This window comes from Vigna unguiculata, chromosome 10, assembly GCF_037176805.1.
Source record: "Vigna unguiculata cultivar grain cowpea cultivar isolate G323 ecotype 2 chromosome 10, ASM3717680v1, whole genome shotgun sequence".
NCBI lineage: Eukaryota > Viridiplantae > Streptophyta > Magnoliopsida > Fabales > Fabaceae > Vigna > Vigna unguiculata.
In genome coordinates this window covers 40,384,511-40,399,932 of record NC_140801.1, presented here as the reverse complement: position 1 = coordinate 40,399,932, position 15,422 = coordinate 40,384,511, and the positions used below count along the sequence as shown (strand labels likewise).

The 15,422-nt window shown below is 35.5% G+C and overlaps 3 protein-coding genes across 3 annotated transcripts; all 3 read left to right on the top strand.

Annotated features, from left to right (window-relative positions):
• Window positions 1–241: 241 nt before the first annotated feature.
• LOC146883195 (uncharacterized) lies at window positions 242–4,499 on the top strand. The gene is made up of 2 exons (XM_085667904.1): window positions 242–1,235; window positions 4,432–4,499. Exons 1-2 carry the CDS (start codon window positions 242–244, stop codon window positions 4,497–4,499), a joined length of 1,062 nt encoding a protein of 353 aa, XP_085524030.1.
• Window positions 4,500–13,040: 8,541 nt separating this feature from the next.
• LOC146883194 (uncharacterized) lies at window positions 13,041–14,030 on the top strand. The gene has a single exon (XM_085667471.1). The coding sequence runs from the start codon at window positions 13,041–13,043 to the stop codon at window positions 14,028–14,030; it is 990 nt and encodes a 329-aa protein (XP_085523597.1).
• Window positions 13,041–15,353, top strand: LOC114166975 (uncharacterized). Its single transcript, XM_028051858.2, has one exon. It carries the CDS (start codon window positions 14,172–14,174, stop codon window positions 15,351–15,353), a length of 1,182 nt encoding a protein of 393 aa, XP_027907659.2. The 5' UTR covers window positions 13,041–14,171.
• The last annotated feature ends 69 nt before the right edge of the window (window positions 15,354–15,422 follow it).

Sequence of the window (15,422 nt, the reverse complement as noted above, 5' to 3'; positions counted from 1 at the left end):
ATTTTTGCCTCTAAATATTTATAAGTATACTGTAATAAATAAATAAATAGAATTTTTTTTTTCGTCACATTAGATGGTATCAGAGCGACGTTTCATGCGAGATCTGTGAAATGTGCTCATTATATATATATATATATATATATATATATATATATATATATATATATATATATATATATATATATATATATATATATATATATATATATATATATTTTCTTTCTAACTCATACAATTCCAGATGGCAAACATTAGAAGAAACAATGAATTAACTGAAGCAATGCAAGCTATCCGAGACATGGCTGCTGCTCTAATGAGGAATCAAAGACCTGAAGGAAACCCTAAATCACAAGGATTAGCTGAATTTAGGAGAAACAAACCCCCACAATTCTCTGGAGGATATGATCCAGAAAAGGCTGAATTATGGATTAAAGAAATGGAGAAAATATTTCGAGTTATGAACTGTGCTGACAACCAAAAGGTGAATTATGCTGTATTTATGTTATTAGGAGAAGCCGAATATTGGTGGGATGGTACCAGGAGATTACTTGAAGGAGGAAGAATAATTATTACCTGGGATGTATTTAGAACAAGGTTTTTAGAAAAATATTTCCCTAATGATGTGAGGAGAGCAAAAGAAATAGAGTTCATGCAGTTGAAGCAAGGAAGTATGACTGTAGGGGAATATGCTTCCAAGTTTGAAGAATTAGGAAAATACTATACTTTCTTTTATCACCCAGAGGAAAGGATGAAATGTATAAAATTTGAAAATGGACTTAGAGATGAATTGAGAAAAGCAGTAGGGATACTAGAAATTGCTGATTTTCCTATGCTTATTCACAAGTGTAGATTTTTGGAAGATTTTGAGAACAACCAAAATATCAAACCAAAGTATTTTGGACCCCAGACAAATAAAAATAAACGCAATGAGGGAAAACCTTACAATCGCCCACAATGGAGGACCCAATCCAATCAATCTTCATCAGGAAATTCTAGTAGACCTGTATATGATCATATCAGATGCTTTAAATGCGGACAAGGTCATCATGCTAAAGATTGTCACCTTAAAGGACCAGTCTGTTTCAAGTGTGGAAAACCTGGTCACATATTCTCTGAGTGTGGACAACAGAAGCCACATTTCAATCCAACTGCAACTAAGACAAGACCTACCACAACAGGAAGAGTGTACACCATGACTGGAGCTGAAATTGCTAAAAACCATGATCTAATTCAAGGTATGTGTTTTATTAAAGGAAGAACTTTAAATGTACTGTATGACTCAGGTGCAACTCACTCATTCATTTCTAATCATTGTGTTCAACATCTTAATATGCCGACCTCTTTTCTAAAAACTAGTTTGGTTGTTTCAACTCCCACAAATGACTCAGTAATAACCGATAGAGTTTGTTTAGACTGTCCACTGTTCATTGAGAATACAAAATTCCTTGTAAATTTAATATGTCTACATTTATCTCAATTAGATGTAATCTTAGGTATGGACTGGTTATCTTCCAATCAAGTCCTTTTGAATTGTGCTAAGAAATTAGTGATATTTCCAAACTTTGAGAATCTTCTAAAATCACCTACCAATTCAAAAAGTGAGCCTTTAAGGAATGAAATTCAAGGGTACTTGTTATTATCTTCTATGGAAATAAAAGAGGAAGTTGAGTTGAAAAATATAGCAGTTGTTCAAAATTTTCCTGAAGTCTTTCCCAATGATATTCCTGGTTTACCACCTAACAGAGAAATTGAATTTTCCATAGATCTGATGCCTGGAGTTGGACCAATCTCTATGGCACCATATAGGATGTCACCCTCTGAATTAGCAGAATTGAAGAAACAATTAGAAGATTTACTTGAAAAACAGTTCATTCGTCCTAGTGTGTCACCTTGGGGAGCCCCTGTTTTGTTAGTTAAAAAGAAAGATGGAAGTTTTAGGTTGTGCATAGATTACCATCAATTAAATAAATTCACCATAAAGAATAAATACCCTCTTCCTAGAATAGATGACTTGATGGACCAATTGAGAGGAGCCTCTGTATTTTCTAAGATAGATTTAAGGTCCGGATATCATCATATTAGAGTAAAAGCAGAAGACATACAAAAAACTGCTTTCAGAACTAGGTATGGTCATTATGAATATCAAGTGATGCCTTTTGGTGTGACCAATGCTCCTGCAATATTCATGGATTACATGAATAGGATCTTTCATCCATTTTTAGATCAATTTGTGGTTGTTTTTATAGATGACATTCTTATTTACTCTAAGACTCTTGAGGAACATGAGGAACACCTTCGGATTGTCTTGCAAATCTTGAAAGAAAAGAAATTGTATGCTAAATTGTCTAAGTGTGAATTTTAGTTAGAGAAAGTAAAATTCTTAGGACATGTGATTTCCAATAACGGAGTGTCAGTGGATCCGACCAAAGTAGAAGCAGTTTTACAATGGGAACCACCAAAAACAGTGACTGAGATTCGCAGTTTTCTCGGTTTGGCAGGATATTATAGGAGATTCATTGAGGGATTTTCTAAAATAGCTTTACCTTTAACCCAACTCACCAAAAAGGGCCAAGCTTTTGTGTGGACAGAAAAATGTGAAAATAGTTTTCAAGAACTTAAGAAAAGATTAACCACTTCTCCTGTTTTAGCATTACCCAATCCTAATGGACACTTTGTTATATTTTGTGATGCTTCCAAAATGGGATTAGGTTGTGTTCTTATGCAAGATAGAAGGGTAGTGGCATATGCTTCTAGACAATTAAGAACACACGAGAAAAATTACCCAACCCATGATCTAGAACTAGCTGCCATTGTTTTTGCACTTAAGATATGGAGACATTATGTTTATGGTGGAAAGTTTGAAGTTTTTAGTGATCATAAGAGTCTCAAATACTTGTTTGATCAAAAGGAATTAAATATGAGACAAAGAAGATGGATGGAATTTCTGAAAGATTATGATTTTGAATTACAGTACCACCCAGGTAAGGCAAATGTAGTGGCAGATGCGTTAAGTAGAAAATCTTTACATATCTCCTCACTAAGATTCATGAAATAAATTTGTTAGAAAAATTTAGAGACATGAATCTGTCAGTCACCCTAAGCCATGATAAGATTCAATTAAACTCCATTCAGATCACTAACAATTTACAAAAACAAATCCAGGAGGCACAGGAAAGTGATGAATTCATTCAAAAGAAAAAGAAATTGATGGGACAAAAGGATGGGGAGAATTTTGGCATAGATAAAACCGGAACTTTGAGATTTAAGGACAGGATGTGTGTACCCAATAATGAGGAAATTAAGGAAATGATTCTAGAAGAAGCACATAAAAGCAAATTAAGCATACACCCGGGCACAACAAAAATGTATCAAGATCTCAAGAAAATGTTTTGGAGGCCCAAAATGAAAAAGGAAGTGGCACAATATGTAGCAAAATGTCTAGTTTGTCAAAAAGCTAAAATAGAACACCAAAAGCCAGCAGGAATGCTACAATCCTTAGATATACATGAATGGAAATGGGATAGTATAGCAATGGATTTTGTAGTTGGTCTCCCACGAACCATTCAAAAATTTGATTCCATATGGGTTATCGTGGATAGATTAACAAAGTCTGCTCATTTCTTACCCATTAACATTAGGTATTCATTGGAAAAATTGACTGAATTGTACATAAAAGAAATTGTCAGGTTACATGGAGTTCCAATAAGTATTATATCTGATAGGGACCCTAGATTCACTTCAAAATTTTGGGGAAGTTTACATCAAGCCTTAGGTACTAAGCTTCACCTTAGCTCAGCTTATCATCCCCAAACTGATGGACAATCTGAACGAACCATTCAATCTTTGGAAGATTTGCTGAGAGCTTGTGTGTTAGAAAATTCTGATAGTTGGGATCGATACCTGCCTTTGATTGAGTTCACCTATAACAACAGTTTCCATTCCAGCATAGGTATGGCACCTTATGAAGCATTATATGGGAGGAAATGTAGAACACCTTTGTGTTGGTTTGAGACTGGTGAGAATTTAGTATTAGGTCCTGACATGATTCAACAGACAACAGAGAAAATCATAATGATCCGGAACAAATTGAGAGCAACTCAAAGTAGACAGAAAAGTTATGCTGACAAGAAAAGACGACCTCTTGAATTTCAAGAAGGTGATCATGTATTCTTGAAAGTAACACCAATCACTGGAATTGGTAGAGCGATGAAATCAAAGAAACTCACCCCCCGGTTCATTGGTCCTTACCAAATTCTTAGAAAAATAGGTTATGTTGCATATCAAATTTGCTTACCTCCGTTCCTTTCCAATCTCCATAATGTCTTTCATGTGTCTCAATTAAGAAAATATATTTCTGATCCAACTCATGTGATAAGACCTGATACAGTACAATTAAAGAATAACCTTACATTTGACACAATACTTGTACAGATTATGGACAAGAAGGTCAAAGAATTGAGGGGCAGACAGATCCCTCTAGTGAAGGTCATGTGGAATGAAACTAATGGAGATATTACATGGGAATTAGAAGAAAAAATAACAAACCTTTACCCTTATTTATTTCAAAAATAAATAAATAAATAATTTCGAGAACGAAATTTCTTTTAGTAGGGGAGAATTGTAACATCTCAAAATTTGTACCCCGGTGTTTTCAGTATATCAATACCTAAAATTTTATGATACATTATTTTTTTAGGTATTGTGACTAGTATAATAAATTTTGAACATATGATATATATAAAAAAAAAATGACGATAGTACTTATAATATCTCCTGGCTGTAAATTTACAAAATAAATTGTACTGATGGGTAATAATTCATTACCAACAAATTATACGATAGTTCAATATTCTATAGATTATATATATATATATATATATATATATATTATTGAAACTAATAATAAAATAAATTATGAATATACGTATATATATGAATTATATGCAAAAGTTTGAATAAGTGGAAAGCGGATTACAATCAGATGCGAAACCTTGGAAAGCAAAGTGGCAGTATACTGAATAACAAATGGATGAGAACGTTAATATCATATTTAATAAAAGATTAAAAGAAAAGAGTATATATATATGGAAGTAATCAGAAGCATTTAATGTTAGCAGATATGTTTCTATCCTTTATCCGTTTATTGTGAAAAAAAAAAATATCTAGGATGGAATGTTAAGAACTAATGGAACTAGAATAGTATAGGAACCAAGTTAATTAAAATCAAACTAGAAGTAATGATTACTTAATATAGTATAAATAGGGGTGGGGTAAGAGAAATAGAAAGCAAAAGAGAAGCTGGACAAAAGAAATCAGAGAAAAGCTTTGTGTGAAAGAGAGAGAGGTTACGACAACGAAGAAAGAATTTTTATCACAGTCTCCGTACAACCTTGGTGTGTTTTCCATAGTAATTAAGGTAAGGGAAGGATACATCCATCACTTTATCTTTTTACTTCGATTATTTGTTTTTATCTATTCGTAATTTTTATCTCGATATCTACCCTAAGTGAAGTGTCCCTAACCTCATTCTAATTTATATTTAGTTCCCAATCCTATTTATTTATTTCCAGTTATGCACTGGTCCTATTTATTTAATTTATATTTATTCTCATTTAGTTATTTATATTTATCTCTAGTTACGTGTTGACCCTTTTTATTCATTTATATCTATTTTAATTATTCATTGATCCTATCTATTTATTTATTTATATAATTATATGGTTTAATATTGAAATAAAAATTATGATAATTAAAGATTTGATTAATGTAGTTGGAGGTATGACCTTGGGGATTTAAACGAGTTAGTATCACTCAAGATGAGATGTTCTTGAGTTACTTTGTTGGCCATGAACTCATTTATCCTGACTAGTCACTACAAAATTAATCAATATCTTTATAAAAGTATAATAAAGATCCCGTTTTATGGAATTGGAAGAATTTTCATTTCATTTTATTTTATGATGATATGTTATGTTTTTTGTGATATTTGTCTCACTTCCCTATTTCTTTTGATTGTGTACGAAAAACAAAATTTTATAACATTACTTTTGCCTATAAATATTTATAAGTATACTGTAATAAATAAATAAATAGAATTTTTTTTTTCGTCACACTAGGCGCCACCGTGATCCAGAACCCCCTATTTCTACGTTGTCGCTTGGCGGATCGATCACCACCGCCAGGCGCTACTCCAGTACTTGCGCAGTACTGGTTTTAGTTTAGGTTCAAACACACTTCACACTGGTTGCTCTCATTTGCTCTCATTCTAGAGTACCCTTAATGAAAAGCATTGCCATCTATAATGTTTCAGGCCTTATAGCACCTCACATGTGCATTCATCCCCTAGTCATATAGACCATCCCAAGTATGCTCAAATAAAATATAAGCAGCAACACTAACAATTTTAAGCACATGATCTGATGCACCAATGCATTTTAATATTGACACCCATGCCTTCACCAAACTAATTCTGCACATGTGACTAACAAATTGATAGAGACTTACCACAGAACCCAATCATGTTTCATTAAAAGTTACTAGGAATTATCAAGAGGTTATTCGTGCATTTTAAAGATTCCCAAATTAGCAATATTGAGTAATGTATATCTCTAGCTACTGACCTCCAAATCAAATCTCCACCGTGCAAAGTGAATAACCACATGTTATGGACCACCTGTCAAAATTTCATCTTAATCGGACAGTTAACGAATCGGGATATGCAGTTTTACTAAAACTGCATAAACCAGAAAAATGGTGACGCATAACGCCCAAAAGTGAGGAAGGTGGCGCCTGGCGGGACTAAACTACCGCCCGACGATTCCTGTTGCGTGAAAAGTACAAAAAATAGAATTTTTGATGAATTAGAACACCGTGCAACTCTGGTATGGTGCCTGGCGGCCAATTGGGTGCCGTCAGGCGGTTCTTGCACCTGCGAACCTTACCCCCTTCACTACAACTCTGATTTCCATCAATTTATGACTCCATAGGATACGATCCCAGTTATTAGGATTACGGTTCATCCCTAACACTTCCCATTCACGAATTCATTCACACTAAAATTCCCAAATCATCAACCCTAAGATAATATTCCTATTGTTTCATCCAATTTAGCCATCAATTAAATGAATTTCAATGATGTTTGACATCCAATCACCCGTTAACCATTAAAATTGGCTTTCCCTCTGATTAAAGTCATTCCACAACACTCAAAACACCAAAATTGAACCAAAATTTGGTTCGTGCCGCTTGGCGGTTCAAACACCTCTGCCAGGCTCTTCATCAAAGAACCCATAAATGGGTTACAGGTTTGCATCACCTGGCGGTACAGGCTTCACCCCCAGGCGGTTCCTCAAAGGAACCCAGAAACACACCAGGTAGTTTCTGGAAATTTTCCAGAAATTCAAATTTTAACAGACAACAGAGGTTCATGGAAATCAAACACATGCATATATCATACAATTCATGCAATAGCATAAAATTTAACGTGAATAACTCCCCTAACCTGGTTTCCTTAGTTTATTTTGAAATTTTTTTCAATTCCCCCTTGATCACCAATGCTCTTCCTCTGACTCTATCTCAATGCAACTCCTTTCCTCACTCAATCATCACCAAACTCTCCATTTTCGTACTCCTCTCCCTATACAGCAATAACAAATGCAGAAAAGCTTTCCTTTCACCTAAATTTTCCCTTATAATAGTGCCTTAATGATGGATTAATGTGCTAAAACGAAAATGACATTAGAAGTGGTATAATAGTCATTCAAAGTCCATCATTAGTTGTTTTTCCAGCCTTTTAGGCTGCCTTCACGTGGTTGCTAGGTTCCCAACCCTTTTCCTCTTTGCCAGAAATAAGTTTAGCAAAAAAGAAAGCTTAGTTTGAGTTAACCAAGGTTCAAACCCCTAACCATGCCCATGTCAAACTAATGCACAACCATTTAACCAATTCATTTTTCGTGATGATTAATATCATTCTATGATTATATTATCACTCAACATGATCAAGCATATTATTAAAAATAATAATAATTAAAGAACACATAAATAGCATACATAGGACTTGAACCCAAGTCCTCTCATATAATAAAGTACTCTCAACCACTTAAGCTAGTACTTTTCCACGTCATACATGCCAGTATTAAATGCCATAAAGGCTCGCACCACCCACCTTTATTAATTAATTAATTAATTAGTTAATTAATTAAATTCCACGAGTCTTACAGTGTTCATCACCGCCAGACAATTCATAAAAAAACCCAAAAATCTGGGTGGTCAATATGCGTTGCTTGGCGGCCAGGGTGCTGCCGCCAAGCGGTTCCCTTGTAGGAACCCAAAATGGCTTAAAAACGAGATGAGTCGGCGGGCAATGATCTATCGCTAGGTGTTCACAACCATGCTTGTATGCAAAATAATTAAATAATAAAAATAATCCACAAATGGCATTCACAAGACTCGAACCCAAGTCCTCCTCACACCATCAACATGCTTTACCACTTAAGTTACCATTGTTCATTGTCTTTTCTCTTCACATTAAATAACTTAGGGATTCTCGCTGTCGCATTTATTAAATAAATACTTATTAATTTATTTATTTTTCCCAGGTCTTACATGCCTGATGATGATGAGATACACCATGGAGAAGTCTATTCAACAGAGCATTCTAGATAATGACAATGTTAAGGATTTTATGAGATCGGTTGGTGAGCTGTTTAAGACTTTTGACAAAGCTCAAAAGGGTCAGTATCTATCACTTCTTGAAAAGACCAAATATGATGGTGTCAGTGGTGTTCGTGAGCATATGATGAAGCTTGTGCACTATTATAACAAACTCAAATCTCTAAAGGTAGAGCTTGGTGATAGTTACTTGATTTGGTAGGTTATGGAATCTCTTCCTTCTCAGTTTGATATGTTGAAGACTTCTTACAACACTCAGAAGGAGGAATGGACAATTGATGAGATGATAATTATTATTTCTCAAGAGGAAGCATCGATTAAAAAGACTAAGTCTTATAGTATGCAGTTAACAGCTACTACTTCTAGCACTAAACATGTGAAAAAGGGATTCAAAGGCAAATCTCATTATGAAAAGGGGAACATAAGGAAACACTACAAGAAATCTGTTAATTACCGACGGACAAATACCGACGGATATTTATCCGTCTGTAATGATAATTTTCCGACGGATTTAGCGACGGATCTTAAGCGGGAACAATACCGACGGATTTGTCCGTCGGTAATAACACAAGAGATAGCTGGCGACGGATTTATCCGTCGGTAAATTTTTTTATGCAATTACCGACGGATTACCGACGGCTTAATCCGTCGGTAAGTTCGCGGATTAAACTTAAAAAAAATCAGAAACCCTTTCCCCCCATTTCGTGAAAGTCGTCTCCTCCAAAACGCAGAACGCGCCGTCTCTCCTCCGCTCGCGTTGCGCCATTACCGCCACTCTGAACCGCCGCCGTCGCCGTGCCAGTTCCAATCTTCGCCGTAACGGCCATCTTCCGGTGTCCGCTCCGTCACCCACTGCAAAACGCGATTCTTCTTCTCCAAACGCGTTGTTGAAGTCGCCGCTGCTGTTGCCGCCCATTGCTGCTGCCACTGCCGTCGCAATTCCACTCCCAATCGTCGCCGCCGTGACGGCCTCCTTCCAGTAACGCTTCGGATGGCTTGAGTTCGAGTTTGTGATTGGGTGGCTTGAGTTTGAGAAGCAGGGTAAGTGTTTTGTTGCTCGAGCAATAAACCAAGCTTTTAATTCATCCTTACCCATTATTTTGTTTCTGATAGTTGCTTCCATTTTTGTGGCGAGAGGAATTCGAATTGGGCTTCCGCGTGAGTGAGGTGGTCTGTTTGGTGCTGCTCCGGCCGTTGAGGATTCCGGCCGTCGAGGTGCTCTGACCGTGGGGGGAACCACTGGTTTTGGTGCTGCTGGGCTGTGTTGGAGGTAACACCCATTTTCCTTTCATTTTTCTTCCTATTGCAGTTCATCCGAATTGAATGGAATTGAATGATAGAGCATGTGCTGCTGGTTTGAAGCTTAATTTTATGATAATTATCATCACCAATCTTTAATAATTGTTTAGATAAACTTCATTTTAACTAACCAATGTATATATATGCATGTATTTTGGACTGCATTATTTTGGTGAATGGAAAACTTGAATGTGAAAAGTAGTGAATTTTGATATGTTTGTGATTGGAATTAATGATCTGATTTAGCTAGCTAACATCTTCATTCGTTATTTATCATATTTTTCTGGTTTTGTTTTTGGTCCTTTCCATTGTTCATTTTTTGAGTTTTGACTAGACAAACTCAAATTATCTTGTTAATTTTGAGTTGTGATGTTTTCTCCACCTCTCTTGTGTTAATTAGAACTTGTCCAATTAGTTTTTTAATAGTTATATGCACTAGTGTACTTAATTTCGAAATGTTTGCACTTTTAGCCTAGTTTAGTGGTACTTTTAGGTGTTAAGGACCAAGATTTCGAGTTGTTGTTGATTTTTGTCGTGTGAGTTCCTTTCTAGTCATGTCTTGGCATTAGAAACTTGTGTGGATAGTTAGATTAAAGTTTCATAGGTTAGGGTAGTACATGCACATAGAAAATACTTAATTATGTAGAGTAGTCTTGGTTTTAGGTTGTCATTTTGTGTAAATCTGTTCGGAGGCAGCTTGTGTGTTAGGATTAAGTTTTCCTAAGTCATTTTAAACTTGTCTAGGTAGTTTCTATCCACTTCTACCCGTGATTTAGCATAACCATAGCTTTTAGCCTAGTTTTAGTGTCTTTTAGGAAGTTTTAGGTAGTGAAACTTTGAGTTTTAGGTAGGATTTTAGTTTTGGGTTATTTCTTAGGTTCCTTTTGTCATTTGAAGCTTGTTGAGTAGGTTCTTGGTGCTGTTTTTACCAGTTTTCATAGTTAGCATATTAGAGCAAAAATGCAAAAAGTCAACTCTTGGTCAACTTAGCAACTTTTCATCCAATTTAGTGTTTATTTAGGCCACTGTTTCAGCTGCATTTTCTGCCATGGGATCACTGTTTCTGCATCAAACTAAGCGACAAAGTTAGTCACTCTAATTCAATGACAAAAACATTAACTAAGTTTTGAGTGGTAGACTAGTTATGCATAAAGTTAGCCTCCACATATGAATTTTCGTGTGCCATCTTATTCCTCACTTTGGCCTAAGTTTTCATCATTCTTATACAAATTAGATTGTGTTTGCATCATTGCTTAACAATTCCTTTGGCAATTTGGTAGCCTTAGCTCATTTTGGCCATTTTCTAGTTCATTTTTTGAGTTTTGACTAGGCAAACTCGAATTACCTTGTTAATTCTGAGTTGTGATGTTTTCTCCACCTCTCTTGTGTTAATTAGAACTTGTCCAATTAGTTTTATAATAGTTATATGCACTAGTGTACTTAATTTCTAAATTTTTGCACTTTTAGCCTAGTTTAGTGGTACTTTTAGGTGTTAAGGACCAAGATTTGGAGTTGTTGTTGATTTTTGTCGTGTGAGTTCCTTTCTAGTCATGTCTTGGCATTAGAAACTTGTGTGGATAGTTAGATTAAAGTTTCATAGGTTAGGGTAGTACATGCACATAGAAAATACTTAATTTTGTAGACTAGTCTTGGTTTTAGGTAGTGATTTTGTGTAAATCTGTTCGGAGGCAGCTTGTGTGTTAGGATTAAGTTTTCCTAAGTCATTTTAAACTTGTCTAGGTAGTTTCTATCCACTTCTACCCGTGATTTAGCATAACCATAGTTTTTAGCCTAGTTTTAGTGTCTTTTAGGAGGTTTTAGGTAGTGAAACTTTGAGTTTTAGGTAGGATTTAAGTTTTGAGTTATTTCTTAGGTTCCTTTTGTCATTTGAAGCTTGTTGAGTAGGTTCTTGGTGCTGTTTTTACCAGTTTTCATAGTTAGCATATTAGAGCAAAAATGCAAAAAGTCAACTCTTGGTCAACTTAGCAACTTTTAATCCAATTTAGTGTTTATTTAGGCCACTGTTTCAGCTGCATTTTCTGCCATGGGATCACTGTTTCTGCATCAAACTAAGCGACAAAGTTAGTCACTCTAATTCAATGAGAAAAACATTAACTAAGTTTTGATTGGTAGAGTAGTTATGCATAAAGTTAGCCTCCACGTATGAATTTTCGTGTGCCATCTTATTCCTCACTTTGGCCTAAGTTTTCATCATTCTTATACAAATTAGATTGTGTTTGCATCATTGCTTAACAATTCCTTTGCTAATTTGGTAGCCTTAGCTCATTTTGGCCATTTTGTAGTTCATTTTTTGAGTTTTGACTAGGCAAACTCGAATTACCTTGTTAATTCTGAGTTGTGATCTTTTCTCCACCTTTCTTTTGTTAATTATAATACATGTATTGAAGCATCCTAAACATTCTCCATCAGTTTACACTTGCGTTTAAGGTTCAAATAAAAAAGTCAAAGTTTAGTCAACTTTCTAAATGGATTCTTCTTTTGCAGGTACATTGACTATCTTCTTTTGTAGTTCCTCAACCCTTGTCTGGTGTTTTTGGTATGTAGGTTTCATTGTAAATTTTTTGTTGTTGTTTGAATATATATGATTGAAGTATGATTATAGCAAATACTAATTGCTTTATTCAATTGCTACCTTGAAATCAAGTATACTACCTTTCATATGCCTTCTACATTCATGGGCTTAAGTAGTAATAGGTTTATTACTTAAGTCTAATGTTTGATAATTTTCCTTTGTTGCACTTATCCAGTGTAACATAACATTTTCGTCCTTTGGTTTGTCCTAGGACATGGCCGAATTTCTCATCCAATTGTATATGTGAATTGCTATTGGACTAAAATAATACTATAAAATTGGTGCAAAAATTGAAATCAAGTTAACTAGAGGTGTGCTAGAATGAAGAAATTATTCGTGCACCCTCTATCTTTGCCTTCTACATGCATGGGCTTAAGTAGTAATAGGTTTATTACTTAAGTCTCATGTTTGATAATTGTACTTTGTTGCACTAGCATAGTGTAACATAACATTTTTCTCCTTTGGCTTGTCCCAGGACATGGCCGAAGTTCCCATCCACCGTGGTTGGATGTATGACCGTTGTTATCCTGGAAGAAGAGGTTTAAAGGAAGATTTTATCATAGGAGTTGAGGACTTTATTTGGACGGCTCGACAATATAAATATTATGCTCTTGATGGAGGGATTAGATGTCCATGCTTAAAGTGCCAATGCACTAAAATTTTGAAAGACGAGGTGGTTAAAGTTCATTTATACCAAAAAGGATTCATGCCAAATTACAAGATTTGGACATTTCATGGTGAAGAAATGCCCTCTGTTGATTTGACTGCACAAGAAAATTGCCTTCATAGTTCAAGTACTGTTGCACACACCTCTGAGATGGATCAATTTATGTATATGCAAGAAATGGTGAATGATGCTCTTAATCGACATCCTTCATTTGAAGAACAAGACAATAGCCGTTTAGAAGAGTCTCCAAACGAAGCCACTCAGAGGTTTTACAATTTATTGGCAGAGGCAAATCAACCTGTATTTGAAGGGGTAACAGAGTCGAAACTATCAGTATGCGTTAGACTTTTGGCTTGCAAATCTAATTGGAACATTCCTAACCAAGCATTAGACAATATGGCAAAAATCTATTTAGATCTAACACCACCAAATAATTCTTTACCAAAGAATTATTATGAAGCCAAGAGATTAGTTTCAAAGTTGGGATTAGAGTCTAAGAAGATTGATTGTTGTGTTAATGGGTGTATGCTTTTTTATGACAACGATAATGGCAAAAATGATGCATCATTACTTGAATGCAAATTTTGTGGACAAGCTCGATATCACACAATCCATGCAGGAAGAAGGCAAAAAAAACCAATTCCATTGAAGTCTATGTTCTACTTGTCTATAATTCCAAGATTACAAAGAATGTTTGCTTCAATGGAAACAGCACAACACATGACATGGCATTATGAGAACAAAACTCAAGGAGTGCTACGTCATCCATCTGACGGTGAAGCCTGGAAGCACTTCGATTGAAAACATGAATCCTTCGCCAGTGATCCTCGTAACGTTCGACTTGGTCTATGTTCGGATGGATTTAATCCATACATCCAGGCATCGTCTTCACCATATTCTTGTTGGCCTGTGATTGTTACTCCATACAATCTTCCACCTGAGATGTGTATGACAAAGCCTTTCATGTTTTTAACATGTCTAATACCAGGTCCATGTAATCCAAAGGCATCCATAGATGTTTATTTGGAGCCTTTGATTGATGATTTGAATAAGTTGTGGAATGGTATTTGGACGTATGATGTTTCAAGGAAGCAAAATTTCCTTATGAGGGCGGCTTTGATGTGGACAATTAATGACTTCCCTGCATATGGAATGTTATCTGGTTGGAGCACACATGGTAAATTAGCTTGTCCACATTGCATGGAGCACACTAAGACATTCACATTGAATTATGGTCGGAAAAGTTGTTGGTTTGACTGCCATCGGAGGTTCTTGGCCATTGACCATCCATTTAGGAGAAACAAAAAGGCATTTCGCAAAGGGGAAGTTGAAACGGATAGGCCACCTCCTAGGTTAACCCCATCACAAGTTTGGAGAAGGGTCAAAGATTATCCAAAAGTGACTGAAACTGGTGTGACAAGGATAGATGGGTATGGAGAGTGGCATAATTGGACCAAAAGAAGCATATTTTGGGATCTTCCATATTGGAAAGATAACTTGCTAAGACATAATCTCGATATCATGCATATAGAAAAAAATTTCTTTGACAACATCTTCAACACCGTGATGAATGTTAGTGGCAAGACTAAAGATAATGACAAGGCAAGAAAAGATTTATCTTTATATTGTGGCCGAAAAGACTTGCAGTTGAAGCCACAATCTAACGGGCGGTTGCTCAAACCAAAAGCAAATTACACCTTCACAAAAGATGAATCTAAAATAGTTTGTCGTTGGATCAAGGAACTAAGAATGCCAGATGGCTATTCTTCAAACTTGGCAAGATGTGCTAATATCGAAAAGGGTAGTATTCACGGTATGAAAAGTCATGATTGTCATGTCTTCATGGAGACATTACTCCCTGTTGCGTTCAGCTCATTGCCAATGCACGTGTTAAATCCTCTAATAGAAATTAGTCATTTTTTCAAAGACTTATGCTCAACGACACTAAAGGAGCATTCACTGAAAATGTTAGAGGAAAATATTCCAATTATTCTTTGCAAATTGGAAAGAATATTCCCTCCCGGGTTCTTTGATTCAATGGAGCATCTCCCTGTTCATTTGCCATATGAAGCATGGCTTGGTGGGCCAGTGCAATATAGGTGGATGTATCCATTTGAAAGGTGATAAACCATGATTACTATATCTTTGTATGTTTTAGACTTTTATTCTCGTTTCAAATCACAATCTATTCAT